Source organism: Lepidochelys olivacea, assembly GCF_965140295.1.
Source record: "Lepidochelys olivacea isolate rLepOli2 genome assembly, chromosome: 2".
In the NCBI taxonomy this organism is placed as follows: domain Eukaryota; kingdom Metazoa; phylum Chordata; order Testudines; family Cheloniidae; genus Lepidochelys; species Lepidochelys olivacea.
In genome coordinates this window covers 102,773,575-102,787,241 of record NC_140412.1, presented here as the reverse complement: position 1 = coordinate 102,787,241, position 13,667 = coordinate 102,773,575, and the positions used below count along the sequence as shown (strand labels likewise).

Genomic DNA, 13,667 nt, shown 5'->3' with positions numbered 1-13,667 from the left:
CAGTTGAAGTTAATGATACTCAGCAAATTTGAAAAAATCAGGCCTCAAAGTTATTGGACCATGAGGTGGAAGGGGTTGCAAAAAGGTAGAGCTGATTTCCCCTATGAAATAAAAGGGAATTCATAAAAGTAAGACATCTTCTGTACTTATATGCTCCATCATTCATCTTTAACACATTTTCCTATTGCATGCACCGACTCTTCATAAACTTGAATTTTCTCACACTATTCTGTACAAACATAGCTTTTTAAGTTCTTTTAAGAACTCAGAAGACACCCATAAGAAAGATATTAAGAGTTCTAATACCATCTGAAGGAGAATCATATCTATTAAAAATATCCAATTTTATTAAATTCTTAAAGTCACTAGCATAGCATAGAAAGTAAATTAAGTTTACCGTTGTAACATGAGAATCTTCTGTAGCAGTGCTTGCTGAGTTCTGTGGACCACCCATATGCATCTTGCTGATGTGCGTATTTAAGCTGCCTAAGCTTTTGAAAACACAGCTACATTCTGTACAGTTATAGGTAGGGCCATTCTTCACCTTAAGGAATAAAGAAAATATGTTTTTTCACCAAGACTTTCCAGTTGTAATTTTTTCTTTATTTATGAACACAATAAATATACTATAGTCTTAGCTCATTTAAAAGAAAGTTGTCTATTTCTTCAATGCTATTTACCTCCAGCTAACAGAGCAATTCAGTATCACTCTTTGGACCAAGGCCATCATCATTCAGTGACATGACTATCATCTGATATCATGGGGAGCTTCTGTGGAACTTCAGGGTATGTCTACACAGCAAAGAAAAATCCATGACTGGCACGTACCAGCTGACCTGGGCTCGTAAGGCTTCGGCTGCAGGGCTCTGGGACCCACTCACCCCACAGGGTTTTAGATCTCAGGCTCCAGCCCAAGCCCAGAAGTCTACACAGCAACAAAACAGCCCTGCAGCCCAAGCCCCGTGAGCTCAAGTCAGCTGTTACAGGCCAGCTGTGAGGTTTTCTTTGCTGTGTAGACATACCCGCAGAGAGTAAATTAATATGGAAAAGAAAAATGCCCTTGGCCAGTGGTTTTCCAGCTTTTTTCCATCTCCATCTCATCTTTGCATTAAAAGCAATATTTATATGGAAACAAAAATCCAATAAGGCAGTTTACAAATAAGAACAAGGTTCCTAATTGAAGAGGATATCCAAGTAATGTACAGATGAAAGACTGAAAGCAACAAAAAGCAAGTGAGTTAGTGGTGATGCTTAGAGAATGCATCTTGTTCATTTGCTTTTTTGTCTTCTGTTTTGTTTTGGAATTTTTGTTTTAGGTTTTTTGTATTAGGTTTAGACTTTTGGAGAGTTTCTGTGTAGACCTTTTTAAAATTGTGTGTTCCTCAAGGAATAGAAGATGGAGGCAGAGTGGACTTTGTTAGAGACAAATAGGGCTGCATGGAAGAAAGCACAAAGACTAAAATGCAAAGAACACATGAAGGCGGAAGCAAGGAAATTTAATCTTGTAGCTTGAACAGATGAAGAAAAGACAAGATCAGAAAGGTAGGCAAGAGCTTGTAAAGGATTTTGAAGGCAAGGACAAAAAAACTGATAATCAGGGTGAGAAGAAGCCACTAAAGGGTTTTGTAAATAAGTTAAACATAGCTGGAGTGGTGGGCAAGGTAGATGTTCTGGTGGCAACATTTGTACAAACTGAAGTGGGGGAGGCCAAAAGAGAAGAAGGTTGCAGTAGTTGAAGCAAAAGACCAAAAAATAAGGACAGACAAAAATTTTAGCAGAGGAAAAAGATGGATTTTTGAAGAGGATGTAAAGAAAAATGTTGATGGGATATAGCAACAATAGTGACATGGTGGGAGGAAAGGAAAGAATGAGCTATCCAAATTATCCTAATGTTGCAAGCCTGTAAAAGAGTATGGCATGCATGGCTGCCAACACAGTAAAACAGAGGGATGAAGTTCTGCTTTTCCCAGAGCTGGTAGCAAGATATTCAGGAAGAGGTATCAGAGAGAATAAGAAATACAACACTAAATGGAGGAAGAAAGACCTGTGAGCCATCACAGTAGAGATGGTAGTTGAAGCAATGTGATCGGAGACTGGTCAGAGAGTGTGGAAAAAAACAGGAGGGGCAAGTATAAATTCTTGAGAAAATACCAGGGAATGTGAGAAAGAGGAAGTGAAGGATCCACCAAAGATGACACTAGAGGCAGAATCAGAACAAGGACTGCATAGCATGACAAGGCCTTTGGAAGAAAACGTTTCTAGGAGAGCATGATCAAATGATAGATCTTAAAATTGGGAAGGGGGGGGAAATCAATACATGGGGATATTTTAGGAGGATCCCACAACAGTCTAATGCTATTCAATAATTTGATCAATTACATTGAAGAAACTCATTGCTAATGAAGTGGTAAATAATGAGGACCAGTCACAGAGACAGATCTGAATAACTTGACAACTGGGGCAGAAATAAAATTGCAAGTTCTTAGATGTACAAATAGAAGAATACATAGTAGAGGCTGCGAGGTGATACTATCTTGGCATTGGTGAGATAACTACTGTACTGGAGTGCTGTATCCACTGTTTTGCAGTCCATACTAACACACTCCAATTTTGTTAAAAAAAAAAAAAATTAAAGAAAGGCAGAAGAGTGATTTGAAGTCTGGAAAACACCATTTAATGAGAGACTTAAAGGCTTAATATGTTTATCTTATTTAAGCAAGGGTGACCAACGGCTTCTCTAACAATTTAACTTTATCAGTCCTGAAACACATACAGTTCAATCTATGCAACTTCCTAGCCTAGATGTAGTTATCCTGGTACAAAGGTGCTTCTGTGGTTACAGCTTATCTCCCTGAGTTTACCAAAATAAGCTACAATGATATAGCCATTTTCATACCAAGACAGATAACTGAGTCACTACTAGGGAACAGCACAGAATTGTATCGGTTTCAAAACTGATATAGTTAAATTGGTACAAAACCTGTGTGTAGACAAACCCTAAATCAAAGTCTACAAGTAGCTAAACATGTAGAAGATACCTTATACTAGCTGACAAATTGAATTTTTCTAGCTTCCAGCCAATGGATCTTGTTTTCAAACTGGCACAAATTTTTTAACAGGGAGGGTAATACACCACTGGAATAGTTTACCAATGATATGGCAGATTCTCCATCACCTGAAGCCTTTAAACCAAGATTAAGTTTCTTTCTAAAAAGATATGTTCAACCACAAGTTGTTGGGCTCAGTGCAGAAATTTCTGGATAAAGTTGTATAGCCAGTGTTATGCAGAAAGTCAGACTACATGATTATAATGTCCTTTTTTAACTTAGTATCTATGAATATAGATGTCAAGAGACCATAAAGAAAAAAGTCAGAATGAAGAGTTCCTATACCACTGTTTGTATCTTCATTGGTAGTTTCTTTTGCTCCAACTGTAACCCGGAAAGCCCCTTCTAATGGCTATCATTTATTTCCTGGTATTGATGAGCGGAGGGGTATTGTCTGGGTTTGAAATCTCTGGCTGGTTGTCTTATTTTATAGTTTTGGAAAAGCTGCTGGTTATATATATCTTTACCCATTTGTATTTTCAACTATATCAAAGGCAGCAAGAGCCAACGATAGTTTTTTTAAAATAATAAAAATTGTAATAAATAAAATTATCTTAAATTACTCAACTGATACATCATTAACCAATATACTTGAAAGGTAAGAGTAAATGAACCCTCTGCTACTAATAAAAAAAATGTTAATTCAGATTAATGATTTTAGCAAGTCTAAATTACTATATCAAATTGAGCAAAACTGATCAGTAATCTCTGGTTTAGCATATAATCCATGTTGGGTGCAGGCAACAAGGTACAACATAGGAATATGATGTAATATAAATAGGGTAGGTTAAATAATGAGGAAAAAAGGTTAAAAATTGATAAGCAGTATATTTAACAGCAATCATATTAACAACAAAATTGCATTTACCTCTGAATGAACTCTCTGTATGTGAGACTGAAGATTGCCTTTCTGAGAAAAGGCTGCTGGACAAAAGGCACAAGCATGGGGTTTTTCACCAGTATGCTTAATCATGTGTGTCTGTAATGCCCCCTTCTGGTTAAAGGCTTTTCCACATTCACTACATGTAAATGGTCTTTCACCTAAAAAAAACCCAAAAAACATAAATCCATTACCAATGATCACATTATGTATGAGAGAGAAAAATAATCCCATCATAAGCAAAGCACATTACATGTACAGTAATAGTCTACCATCTGTTGTCACTGCATCTAAAACAACCACTAAACTGGCCATTTGTTCTTATTTGGATGTAGCTTGCTAGCATAGATTATTTGGTTTTTAAAAATATCACTTACAACGTTACCTTTAATGTTTAAGTTATCCAAAAAGTATTTTTTCCTTTTTTTAAGAGATTAGAATTTAGATGCTGCTTTCTAGTATATGAGGCCTTTTTTAGACTGATTAGATGCCCTAACTAGCAATTCAGATTTTAGAAAATACTGAAAATGCTTCTTTGGCCCTACAGGCTAATTTTTTTTTTTTGAAAGTGCTTGAAGACAGCAGCTAACTATGAAACAAATGTTGTAACTATGGCTCTCGCTGGTGAGATGCTGTACAATTATAAAAAACGCATATTATAAAAAGACAACAAAATTGTTTTATTTTTATTACATTTGTACAGCACCTAAATAGTGTTTGGGGCCCCATTGTGTTATCTATTGATTTATCTACTGATCTATTAAATAATAATGTGGTTTGAGTAAAGTTAAATTAACCTTGCATATTCAGATACGCTATAACGGATTAGAATTTAGGGACTAACCCATTACATGTGCAGTCATTTCACTGAGATCATATCTTCTCTCCCCCATTCCTCCAACCAACACATACACCCTTTTTATTCTTCCTAGTGAACTGCAAATTTCTAAAAGTTTAAAGGATTTAAGGACTCCTGTTCTCTACATGAAGTACAATCTAGTTTCTTAAATTTACATTAGAATATATAAGTATGTAGAACAATAAATTCAAGACAGAATGAACTCAGCAGGAAAATAACTTTTCAATTAACCTTTGGAAGTACAATAATGAATTGTGAGACTACTTTTAAAATCAGTTGCAAGAGTGACCAACTGTGTATCTTTTCTGGATCTTCAATATATAAAATCTAATACAGATATATCCCTATTAAAAAGTGAACTAACACCACAATTCTAGGAGTAAGTTTGACGGATAATTCACATGTTCCCCTTTTCAGTAGACTAAGCTCTCCACATGTACTACGGCTGTTACATTAAGGAGACTGGTAAAGAGGGAACTGGTTAGGAATATTACCAAAATGATTCACCTGTGCTCTCCTAGAAATTAGAAGAAAGAGTTCATTTATTCCTGCTGTGTATTTATCACTAGGAATAAGATATCTACATGAGTATGAAGAGTTAATCTCTGCAATTTTTGTTAATGACTGCATTTAGAGCCCAATGCATTGCAGTACCATGCTGAAATGTATATATTTCTAGCTCTATGTTTGCCATAAATAGAGCCCTTCATTTTCTATTTTGATTTTATTTTTCCCAGGAATTTATCGGTCTTTATTACAACAACAACAAAAACAGCTGAAAATTGGTGCAAAAGATACACATTTTTCTGGGTCAATATCGGCATTTATTTTGGTGGACAGAAGGACGGGGGGGAAGTATTCAGCAGATTAATGCCTTGCTTAATGGAATTCAATGTGGTTTGAAATGTGTACGTGGGGGCATTAAATTCATCAGTACATTCAGATGCACACGCACTCCAGAGCTTGCACGCATGCCTGTGTATTGTGTGCATCTTCTAGACTAATACATAGACTTATTTCAACAGGCAGCTTTGCATATACACACAGATTGATGTATTATCATAATACATATCTCATGTAATTTATTGTATTTTTATAATAAAATTAATTATTTTTATATATTTGAATGATACAATAGTAGGGTGAAATAAATTTTTTTTTTAAAAAAACCTGGGATTTTTCTTGTAAAAAATCAGTTTAAACTGAAAACTAAGGGCCTTAGCCATAAAATCCCTGAAAACATACAATATAGTGTAGCGGGCAGATGGCTTACAAGGATAGCTAAAGTGCTTTAACTGCCCCATTCATCTCAATGTGTTAAGTCTGAAACCTAAATAAAAGAATGTAAATGCAAACATCTATTTATTTCAGTGTTGATAATTTTAGCAGAAACATTGAGCTAATGTGCCTATCCTGCAATTCTGAAGTGCCTCCCACTCATCTCTCCACCAACACCTCCAACAATGCAGTTATACCTGAAACAATCGAAAGAAAAAACTGAAAGTATGGCGATCGCTTTAAAGAAATAGACTTAACATAAAAATAAAACTCTGTACTATCATTCATTTTCATGTTCCACGCTTTAAAAAAAAAAAGTCAATGCAGCTATTGTAGTATTTCCAGTCTGCCTCACCATACATCAAGAGAACGCACAAATTCTGATACAGAATTTAGATCCTGCTTTCTGTGGAGTATTTTGGGCCTTGTTTAGAGTATTTAGATGAACTATTAAGCAATTCAGATTTTAGAGAATACTGAAATTGCTTCCATGAGTATAAAAATGGGTATTCCCTGAAAATGAATTTTGTAAAGCACTTTGAATAGCAGAATCCAGATTCAGAATCATAGAATATTAGGGTTGGAAGGGACCTCAGGAGGTCATCTAGTCCAACCCCCTGCTCAAAGTAGGACCAATCCCCAACTAAATCAACCCAGCCAGGGCTTTGTCAAGTCTAACCTTAAAAATATTTAAGGAAGGAGATTCCACTACCTCCCTAGGTAACGCATTCCAGTGCTTCACCACCCTCCTAGTGAAAAAGTTTTTCCTAATATCCAACCTAAACCTCCCCCACTGCAACTTGAGACCATTACTCCTCATTCTGTCATCTGCTACCACTGAGAACAGTCTAGATCCATCCTCTTTGGAACCCCCTTTCAGGTAGTTGAAAGCAGCTATCAAATCCCCCCTCATTCTTCTCTTCCGCAGACTAAACAATCCCAGTTCCCTCAGCCTCTCCTCATAAGTCATGTGTTCCAGTCCCCTAATCATTTTTGTTGCCCTCCGCTGGACGTTTTCCAATTTTTCCACATCCTTCCTGTAGTGTGGGGCCCAAAACTGGACACAGTACTCCAGATGAGGCCTCACCAATGTTGAATAGAAGGGAACGATCACATCCCTCGATCTGCTGGCAATGCCCCCTACTTATACATCCCAAAATGCCATTGACCTTCTTGGCAACAAGGGCACACTGTTGACTCATATCCAGCTTCTCGTCCACTACAACCCTAAGGTCCTTTTCTGCAAAACTGCTGCCTAGCCATTCGGTCCCTCATCTGTAGCGGTGCATGGGATTCTTCCATCCTAAGTGCAGGACTCTGCACTTGTCCTTGTTGAACCTCATCAGATTTCTTTTGGCCCAATCCTCCAGTTTGTCTAGGGCCATCTGTATCCTATCCCTACCCTCCAGCGTATCTACCTCTCCTCCCAGTTTAGTGTCATCTGCAAACTTGCTGAGGGTACAATCCACACGATCCTCCAGATCATTTAGGAAGATATTGAACAAAACCAGCCCCAGGACCGACCCTTGGGGCACTCCACTTGATACCGGCTGCCAACTAGACATGGAGCCATTGATCACTACCCATTGAGCTCGACAATCTAGCCAGCTTTCTATCCACCTTATGGTCCATTCATCCAGCCCATACTTCTTTAACTTACTGGCAAAAATACTGTGGGAGACAGTGTCAAAAGCTTTGCTAAAGTCAAGAAACAACATGTCCACTGCTTTCCCCTCATCCACAGAGCCAGTTATCTCATCATAGAAGGCAATTAGATTAGTCAGGCATGATTTGCCCTTGGTGAATCCATGCTGACTGTTCCTGATCACTTTCCTCTCCTCTAAGTGCTTCAGAATTGATTCCTTGAGGACCTGCTCCATGATTTTTCCAGGGACTGAGGTGAGGCTGACTGGCCTGTAGGTCCCAGGATCCTCCTCCTTCCCTTTTTTAAAGATGGGCACTACATTAGCCTTTTTCTAGTCATCTGGGACCTCCCCCAATTGCCATGAGTTTTCAAAGATAATGGCCAATGGCTCTGCAATCACATCTGCCAACTCCTTTAGCACCCTCAGATGCAGCGCATCCGGCCCCATGGACTTGTACTCGTCCAGCTTTTCTAAATAGTCCTGAACCACTTCTTTCTTCACAGAGGGCTGGTCACCTCCTCCCCATACTGTGCTGCCCGGTGCAGCAGTCTGGGAGCTGACCTTGTTCGTGAAGACAGAGGCAAAAAAAGCATTGAGTACATTAGCTTTTTCCACATCCTCTGTCACTAGGTTGCCTCCCTCGTTCAGTAAGGGGCCCGCACGTTCCTTGACTTTCTTCTTATTGCTAACATACCTGAAGAAACCCTTCTTGTTACTCTGGACATCTCTTGCTAGCTGCAACTCCAGGTGTGATTTGGCCTTCCTGATTTCACTCCTGCATGCCCAAGCAATATTTTTATACTCTTCCCATGTCATTTGTCCAATCTTCCACTTCTTGTAAGCTTCTTTTTTGTGTTTAAGATCAGCAAGGATTTCACTGTTAAGCCAAGCTGGTCGCCTGCCATATTTACTATTCTTTCTACACATCGGGATGGTTTGTCCCTGTAACCTCAATAAGGATTCTTTAAAATACAGCCAACTCTCCTGGACTCCTTTCCCCATCGTGTTATTCTCCCAGGGGATCCTGCCCGTCAGTTCCCTGAAGGAGTCAAAGTCTGCTTTTCTGAAGTTCAGGGTCCGTATTCTGCTGCTCTCCTTTCTTCCCTGTGTCAGGATCCTGAACTCGACCATCTCATGGTCACTGCCTCCCAGATTCCCATCCACTTTTGCTTCCCCTACTAATTCTTCCTGGTTTGTGAGCAGCAGGTCAAGAAGAGCTCTGCCCCTAGTTGGTTCCTCCAGCACTTGTGTTGTACCAATAAAATAAAAACCAGCAGGATCTTATTAAAGAGAAAAGGAAAAATATCACATTTATTGTGAATACAGAAAGAATCATAGTAAGCAGTTAGTTATAGCTATAACATTCCATTCAATCTCATATTTATTCACACATTCATTCATACAAACACACACACACAGGTTCTGCAAGGTTGTTATCATAGTTACCAGCCTTAGAGTTGCTCATGCCAAGCCACTGGCCAGGTGGTCTGGACATGAGGAGGGAGCAGGGCCTTGTCAGATGCTCATCTGATGCTCCTGGAAGTTGGTTTGCAGAATCAGACCCCCCAAAGTTCTCACTTTCTAGAGTCCATTTTTATAGGAGTTTCTTCCTATGCCAGTCTATAGGAACTGCTTCATCATGCTGTTGCTGAATCAATCAGCAGATAGCACATTCCTGATGGCTCCGTGCTGCTAGATGTATCTTGTTCTTTGGTTCTCTCATTCTTGAGGCTGTTGGGTGGATTCCAGTCTGCCCTCCGGGTGGGGTCCTCTGGTTATTTCCACTTGACGCCTTCTTCAGCCGATGGACACTGGATTCTTAGGCTGGCACCTCCCTGATCATTCAGTTATTATCCACACCAAGCATCCATCCACAAACATCCTCTATCTCTATTTTAATCACAATTGTTAATACAACAAAAGGGCGGGGAGTCTCTGGGTGCTGTTTCTGTTGTTACAGAGTATTGCTTTGAGTCTCTCTCTGGGAGAATTGCTTTGAGAACAGACTCTGTCTTAGAATGTACTAACGCAATTAACAGCTTGCAAGTTTCACACATAGAGGGAGAGAAACAGTACCAAAAACCAAGAGATCTGTTAATTAGTAATACCCTGGAATTTAAACTATGGGGAATCAAACTCATTTGTGATTTTAATACAGAACTTCTTTAATATGATCCAACACTTGCACCAGGAAATTGTCCCCTACCCTTTCCAAAAACTTCTTGGATTGTCTGTGCACAGCTGCATTGCTCTCCCAGCAGATATCAGGGTGATTGAAGTCTCCCATGAGAACCAGGGCCTGCGATCTAGTAACTTCTGTTCATTACCGGAAGAAAACCTCGTCCACCTTATCCGCCTGGTCCGGTGGTCTATAGCAGACTCCCACCACGACATCACTCTTGTTGCTCACACTTCTAAACTTAATCCAGAGACTCTCAGGTTTTTCTGCAGTTTCATATTTGAGCTCTGAGCAGTCATACTGCTCCCTTACATACAGTGCAACTCCCCCACCTTTTCTGCCCTGCCTGTCCTTCCTGAACAGTTTATATCCATCCATGACAGTATTGCAGTCATGTGAGTTATCCCACCAAGTCTCTGTTATTCCAATCACATCATAGAAAATTTGTACCACCAGGAGTATAAAAAAACCACCGAACAAAGTTTTCCTTGGCTTAATACAAAGAAAATTATGCACATAATGCACTAACTGCAGTACATAAGTATCTAGTACAAAGATAAGTAACCAAATAGACTGATGCTACTGCCAGAACCAGCTAAGAGAAAACAGTGCTTACCCATCTCAATTATTTTTTTTTTTTTGAAAGAAACTCCCACTCCTCCTTACCTGTATGTATTCTAACATGTCGGGTTAACTGACTTGGTTTTTGGAATGTCTTTCCACAGTGTGGACACGAATATGTAAACCCACTTCTGTCAATGTTTCGGTTGTAAGATCTAGTATTGGATACCCTGGAAACATACACAAAGTAGTTACAAATAAAGACTTTTTATCCTCAGATTAAATATTTGAAAAAGATGATTTTTCATCACATCTACTTTTTCTGGATTTACAGTAAATGTAGGTCAGAAATGCAGCTTCATTGACCCTGTTCAGCATGTGCTGTAGTTTATGGTTAACATTACAGAACTAATTAACCGCTGCAGTACCAGTACTTTTTATTTTTTCACCCTTCTGCCTCCAACAGTCACTGATCATTTTGAATTTATTTCTCCAGTGACAGTGATGGACACTTCATGAACTATCTTAAGACCTTCTTAGTGTAATTGGGTAAGTGTGGTGGAAGACACTATCACAAAGTTGTTTGCTGGGTAATTTAGTAAGAAGAGAAAAAGCCTCTGTCACTGGATTAGGCTTCAAATACACCCTTAATTAAACTAAGGTGGTGTCAGGAAGGTCCATATCTAAACCTTACAAATTTGAATATCTGGTATTCTCTAATCAGGTGATAAATGGGACTAAGATGGAATGAAGCAGTTTTGCAAGCTTCTATTAATTCACAGTGAATAAAATGTCTATGACTTTGAAAACATCAATCATCGTAATAAGTGGTAGATGAGCAAATTCAGTTCCTGACTAGGTAAATTTTGCAAGATTGATAAAACAACTGCAGTATCTTTCTATTCTAAAAGAAAGTATGAGCAAGTAGGACCTTCTCACTCAAGAAACGTGCTTACTTTAGTGACAAAAATAACTTTTTACCACTTTTTACTCACGTTAGCCTAGCAGAACCTGAACAGCTAAGAAAAAGCAAGCTATATTCTGTTCCATTTCATGCATCATTACTACATCCATGAATATCCATTGACAATAATGAGCTAGTAGTTGAATGAACAATTTTAGAACATGGTTACACACTAAAGAGGGGTTTAGCATGACCTTCAGACTGGTGAAGAAAAACTGAAGAATTCAGGAAAAGAAGAGGCCCTACATACTCACAACAACAACAACAAAAAATCAATCAATCATCTTCAGTTTTACCCGTACTGGTGTTCACTTAATCACATTACAAACTTGAAAATCTGAAAAAGAACAGCTTTTCAAAGGTTTTTTTTTTTTTCCAGAAAAGAGAAATAATCCTAATACATAGAAAGGAAATGCTGTCTTTTCATTGCAGGAACCACGTATTAGATTCTTTATCCATCTGTAATTAGTAACAGTCTAATAAATCACAGTTACATATTCATTTCAGTCTTTGTTTCCCTTAGTCTTTAAAAATTTGTGCACATTACAAGAAGGAGGGGTTATTTTCCCAGTACAGTAAATGGAGTTCTTCAAGATGGATGTCCTATGGGTGCTCCACTTGGGGTGCACGTGCACCTTTGACCAGAAATTTTCAGCAACAATGTCCCTTCAGTCTGTGCATGCACTCTAGCTATCCTCGTGCCCTGTACCAAAGGTATAGAGGGCTGAGGCAGACAAACACCACTCAGTTCCTTCTCTACTACAAAAATCCCACAAAGATCAGACTCCGGAGCAGAGAAAAAGGAGCATCCACAGGCATGGGTTAAGTTTGGGGGAGGCGATGCCCTCCCAAACTGCAAGCCTCAAGCAGGCACAGCATTTGCTCCCCCATACGCAGGCCCCATTGGCCTGACTGGAGCTGCTATTCCAAATATAGAAGTCAAACTACACCTGTATCCATAGGTTCACATATCTCAAAGAATACCAGTTATTTACATGCTAAGTAATCTCTCTTCTTCGAGTACCATCCCTCTGGTTACTCCAGAACCTGACCTAGAACCGTTCGAAGAACTGCAGAACCAAAGGCAGCATCTGTTTGTGAAGCATTCACATAGTGTCAGGAGAAGGTGTAGACCGAAACACACATTAGCAGCTCACCATATTTCCTCTATAGCAGGAGTTTTCAAACTGTGGGTCAGGACTCCAAAGTGGGTTGCAACCCCATTTTAATGGGGTCACCAGGGCTGGTGTTAGACTTGCTGGGGCCTGGGACCGAAGCCCAAGCCCCACTACCCAGGGCCGAAGCCTGAAGACTAAAGCCCTGCACAGTAAGGCTCAGGCTTCAGCTTTAGCCCTTGGTGGCGGGGCTCAGGTTACAGGCCCCCGCCTGGGGCTGAAGGCCATGGGCTTGGGCCCCCCGGCTGGGGTGGCAGGACTCAGGCTTCAGTCCCCTCCTCCTGGGGTTGTGTAGTAATTTTAGTTGTCAGAAGGATGTCGCGGTGCAATGAAGTTTGAGAATCACTGCTCTATAGGGACATCTTTTAGCAAGGCAACAGATGTGGAGTCCTATCTGGTGGACATCTGGTAGAATGGGCTATGTCCCTAGGTTGGCATGGTACATTAGCAGCTTCACAGCAGAAAAGGTACAGGCAGAAACCCATTTAGGAAGTCTCCAGGTAGACAATGGAGTTCCTTTTAGCTCAGTCCACAATACCAATAAAGATACAAATAAACTTGGAGAGAGTCTCAGAAGGGTTTAATCCTGTCCAAATGTATGCCAGAGCCCTCTTAACATCCAGTTTATGGAGGGAAGCATTTTCCCTACTCTGATAGGGTTTAGAACAAAATATAGGGAGATGAATTGTCTGATTTAGATGCAAGTCTGAAATGACTTAGGTAAGAACTGTGGATGTGGTCAGCATGTGGTCAGAAGGACAACTTATCTTTGAAGAAAACATTGTAAGGAGGGTCAACCGTCAAAGACCCTAACACACTAACTCTTCAAGCAGAAGTAATGGCCACTAAACAGACTGTTTTCATGGAAAGGTGGGAAAGCATACCGGTAGCCATTGGTTCAAAAGGAAGTTTGTGGATGGCTGCCATATGGACTTCAATGGAGCTCACTTCTTTTCTTCAGTATAAGAAGTTATTCTAAAACTTCCGAAACAGGCTAATCATCGGGAAACAGATGTTG

At 39.6% G+C, this 13,667-nt stretch overlaps 1 protein-coding gene across 3 annotated transcripts in view; it reads right to left on the bottom strand.

Moving 5' to 3' along the window:
- The window catches only part of ZNF236 (zinc finger protein 236), a 179,106-nt gene that overhangs the window by 132,926 nt on the left and 32,513 nt on the right, over positions 1-13,667 (bottom strand). For all 3 annotated transcript variants that reach the window (XM_084619762.1, XM_084619763.1, XM_084619764.1), the window contains exons 5-7: positions 10,616-10,740; positions 3,976-4,148; positions 398-544 (exon numbers count right to left, since the gene is read on the bottom strand). In XM_084619762.1, coding sequence (XP_084475888.1) covers positions 398-544; positions 3,976-4,148; positions 10,616-10,740 — 445 coding nt within the window. The remainder of the gene's footprint in view (positions 1-397; positions 545-3,975; positions 4,149-10,615; positions 10,741-13,667) is intronic.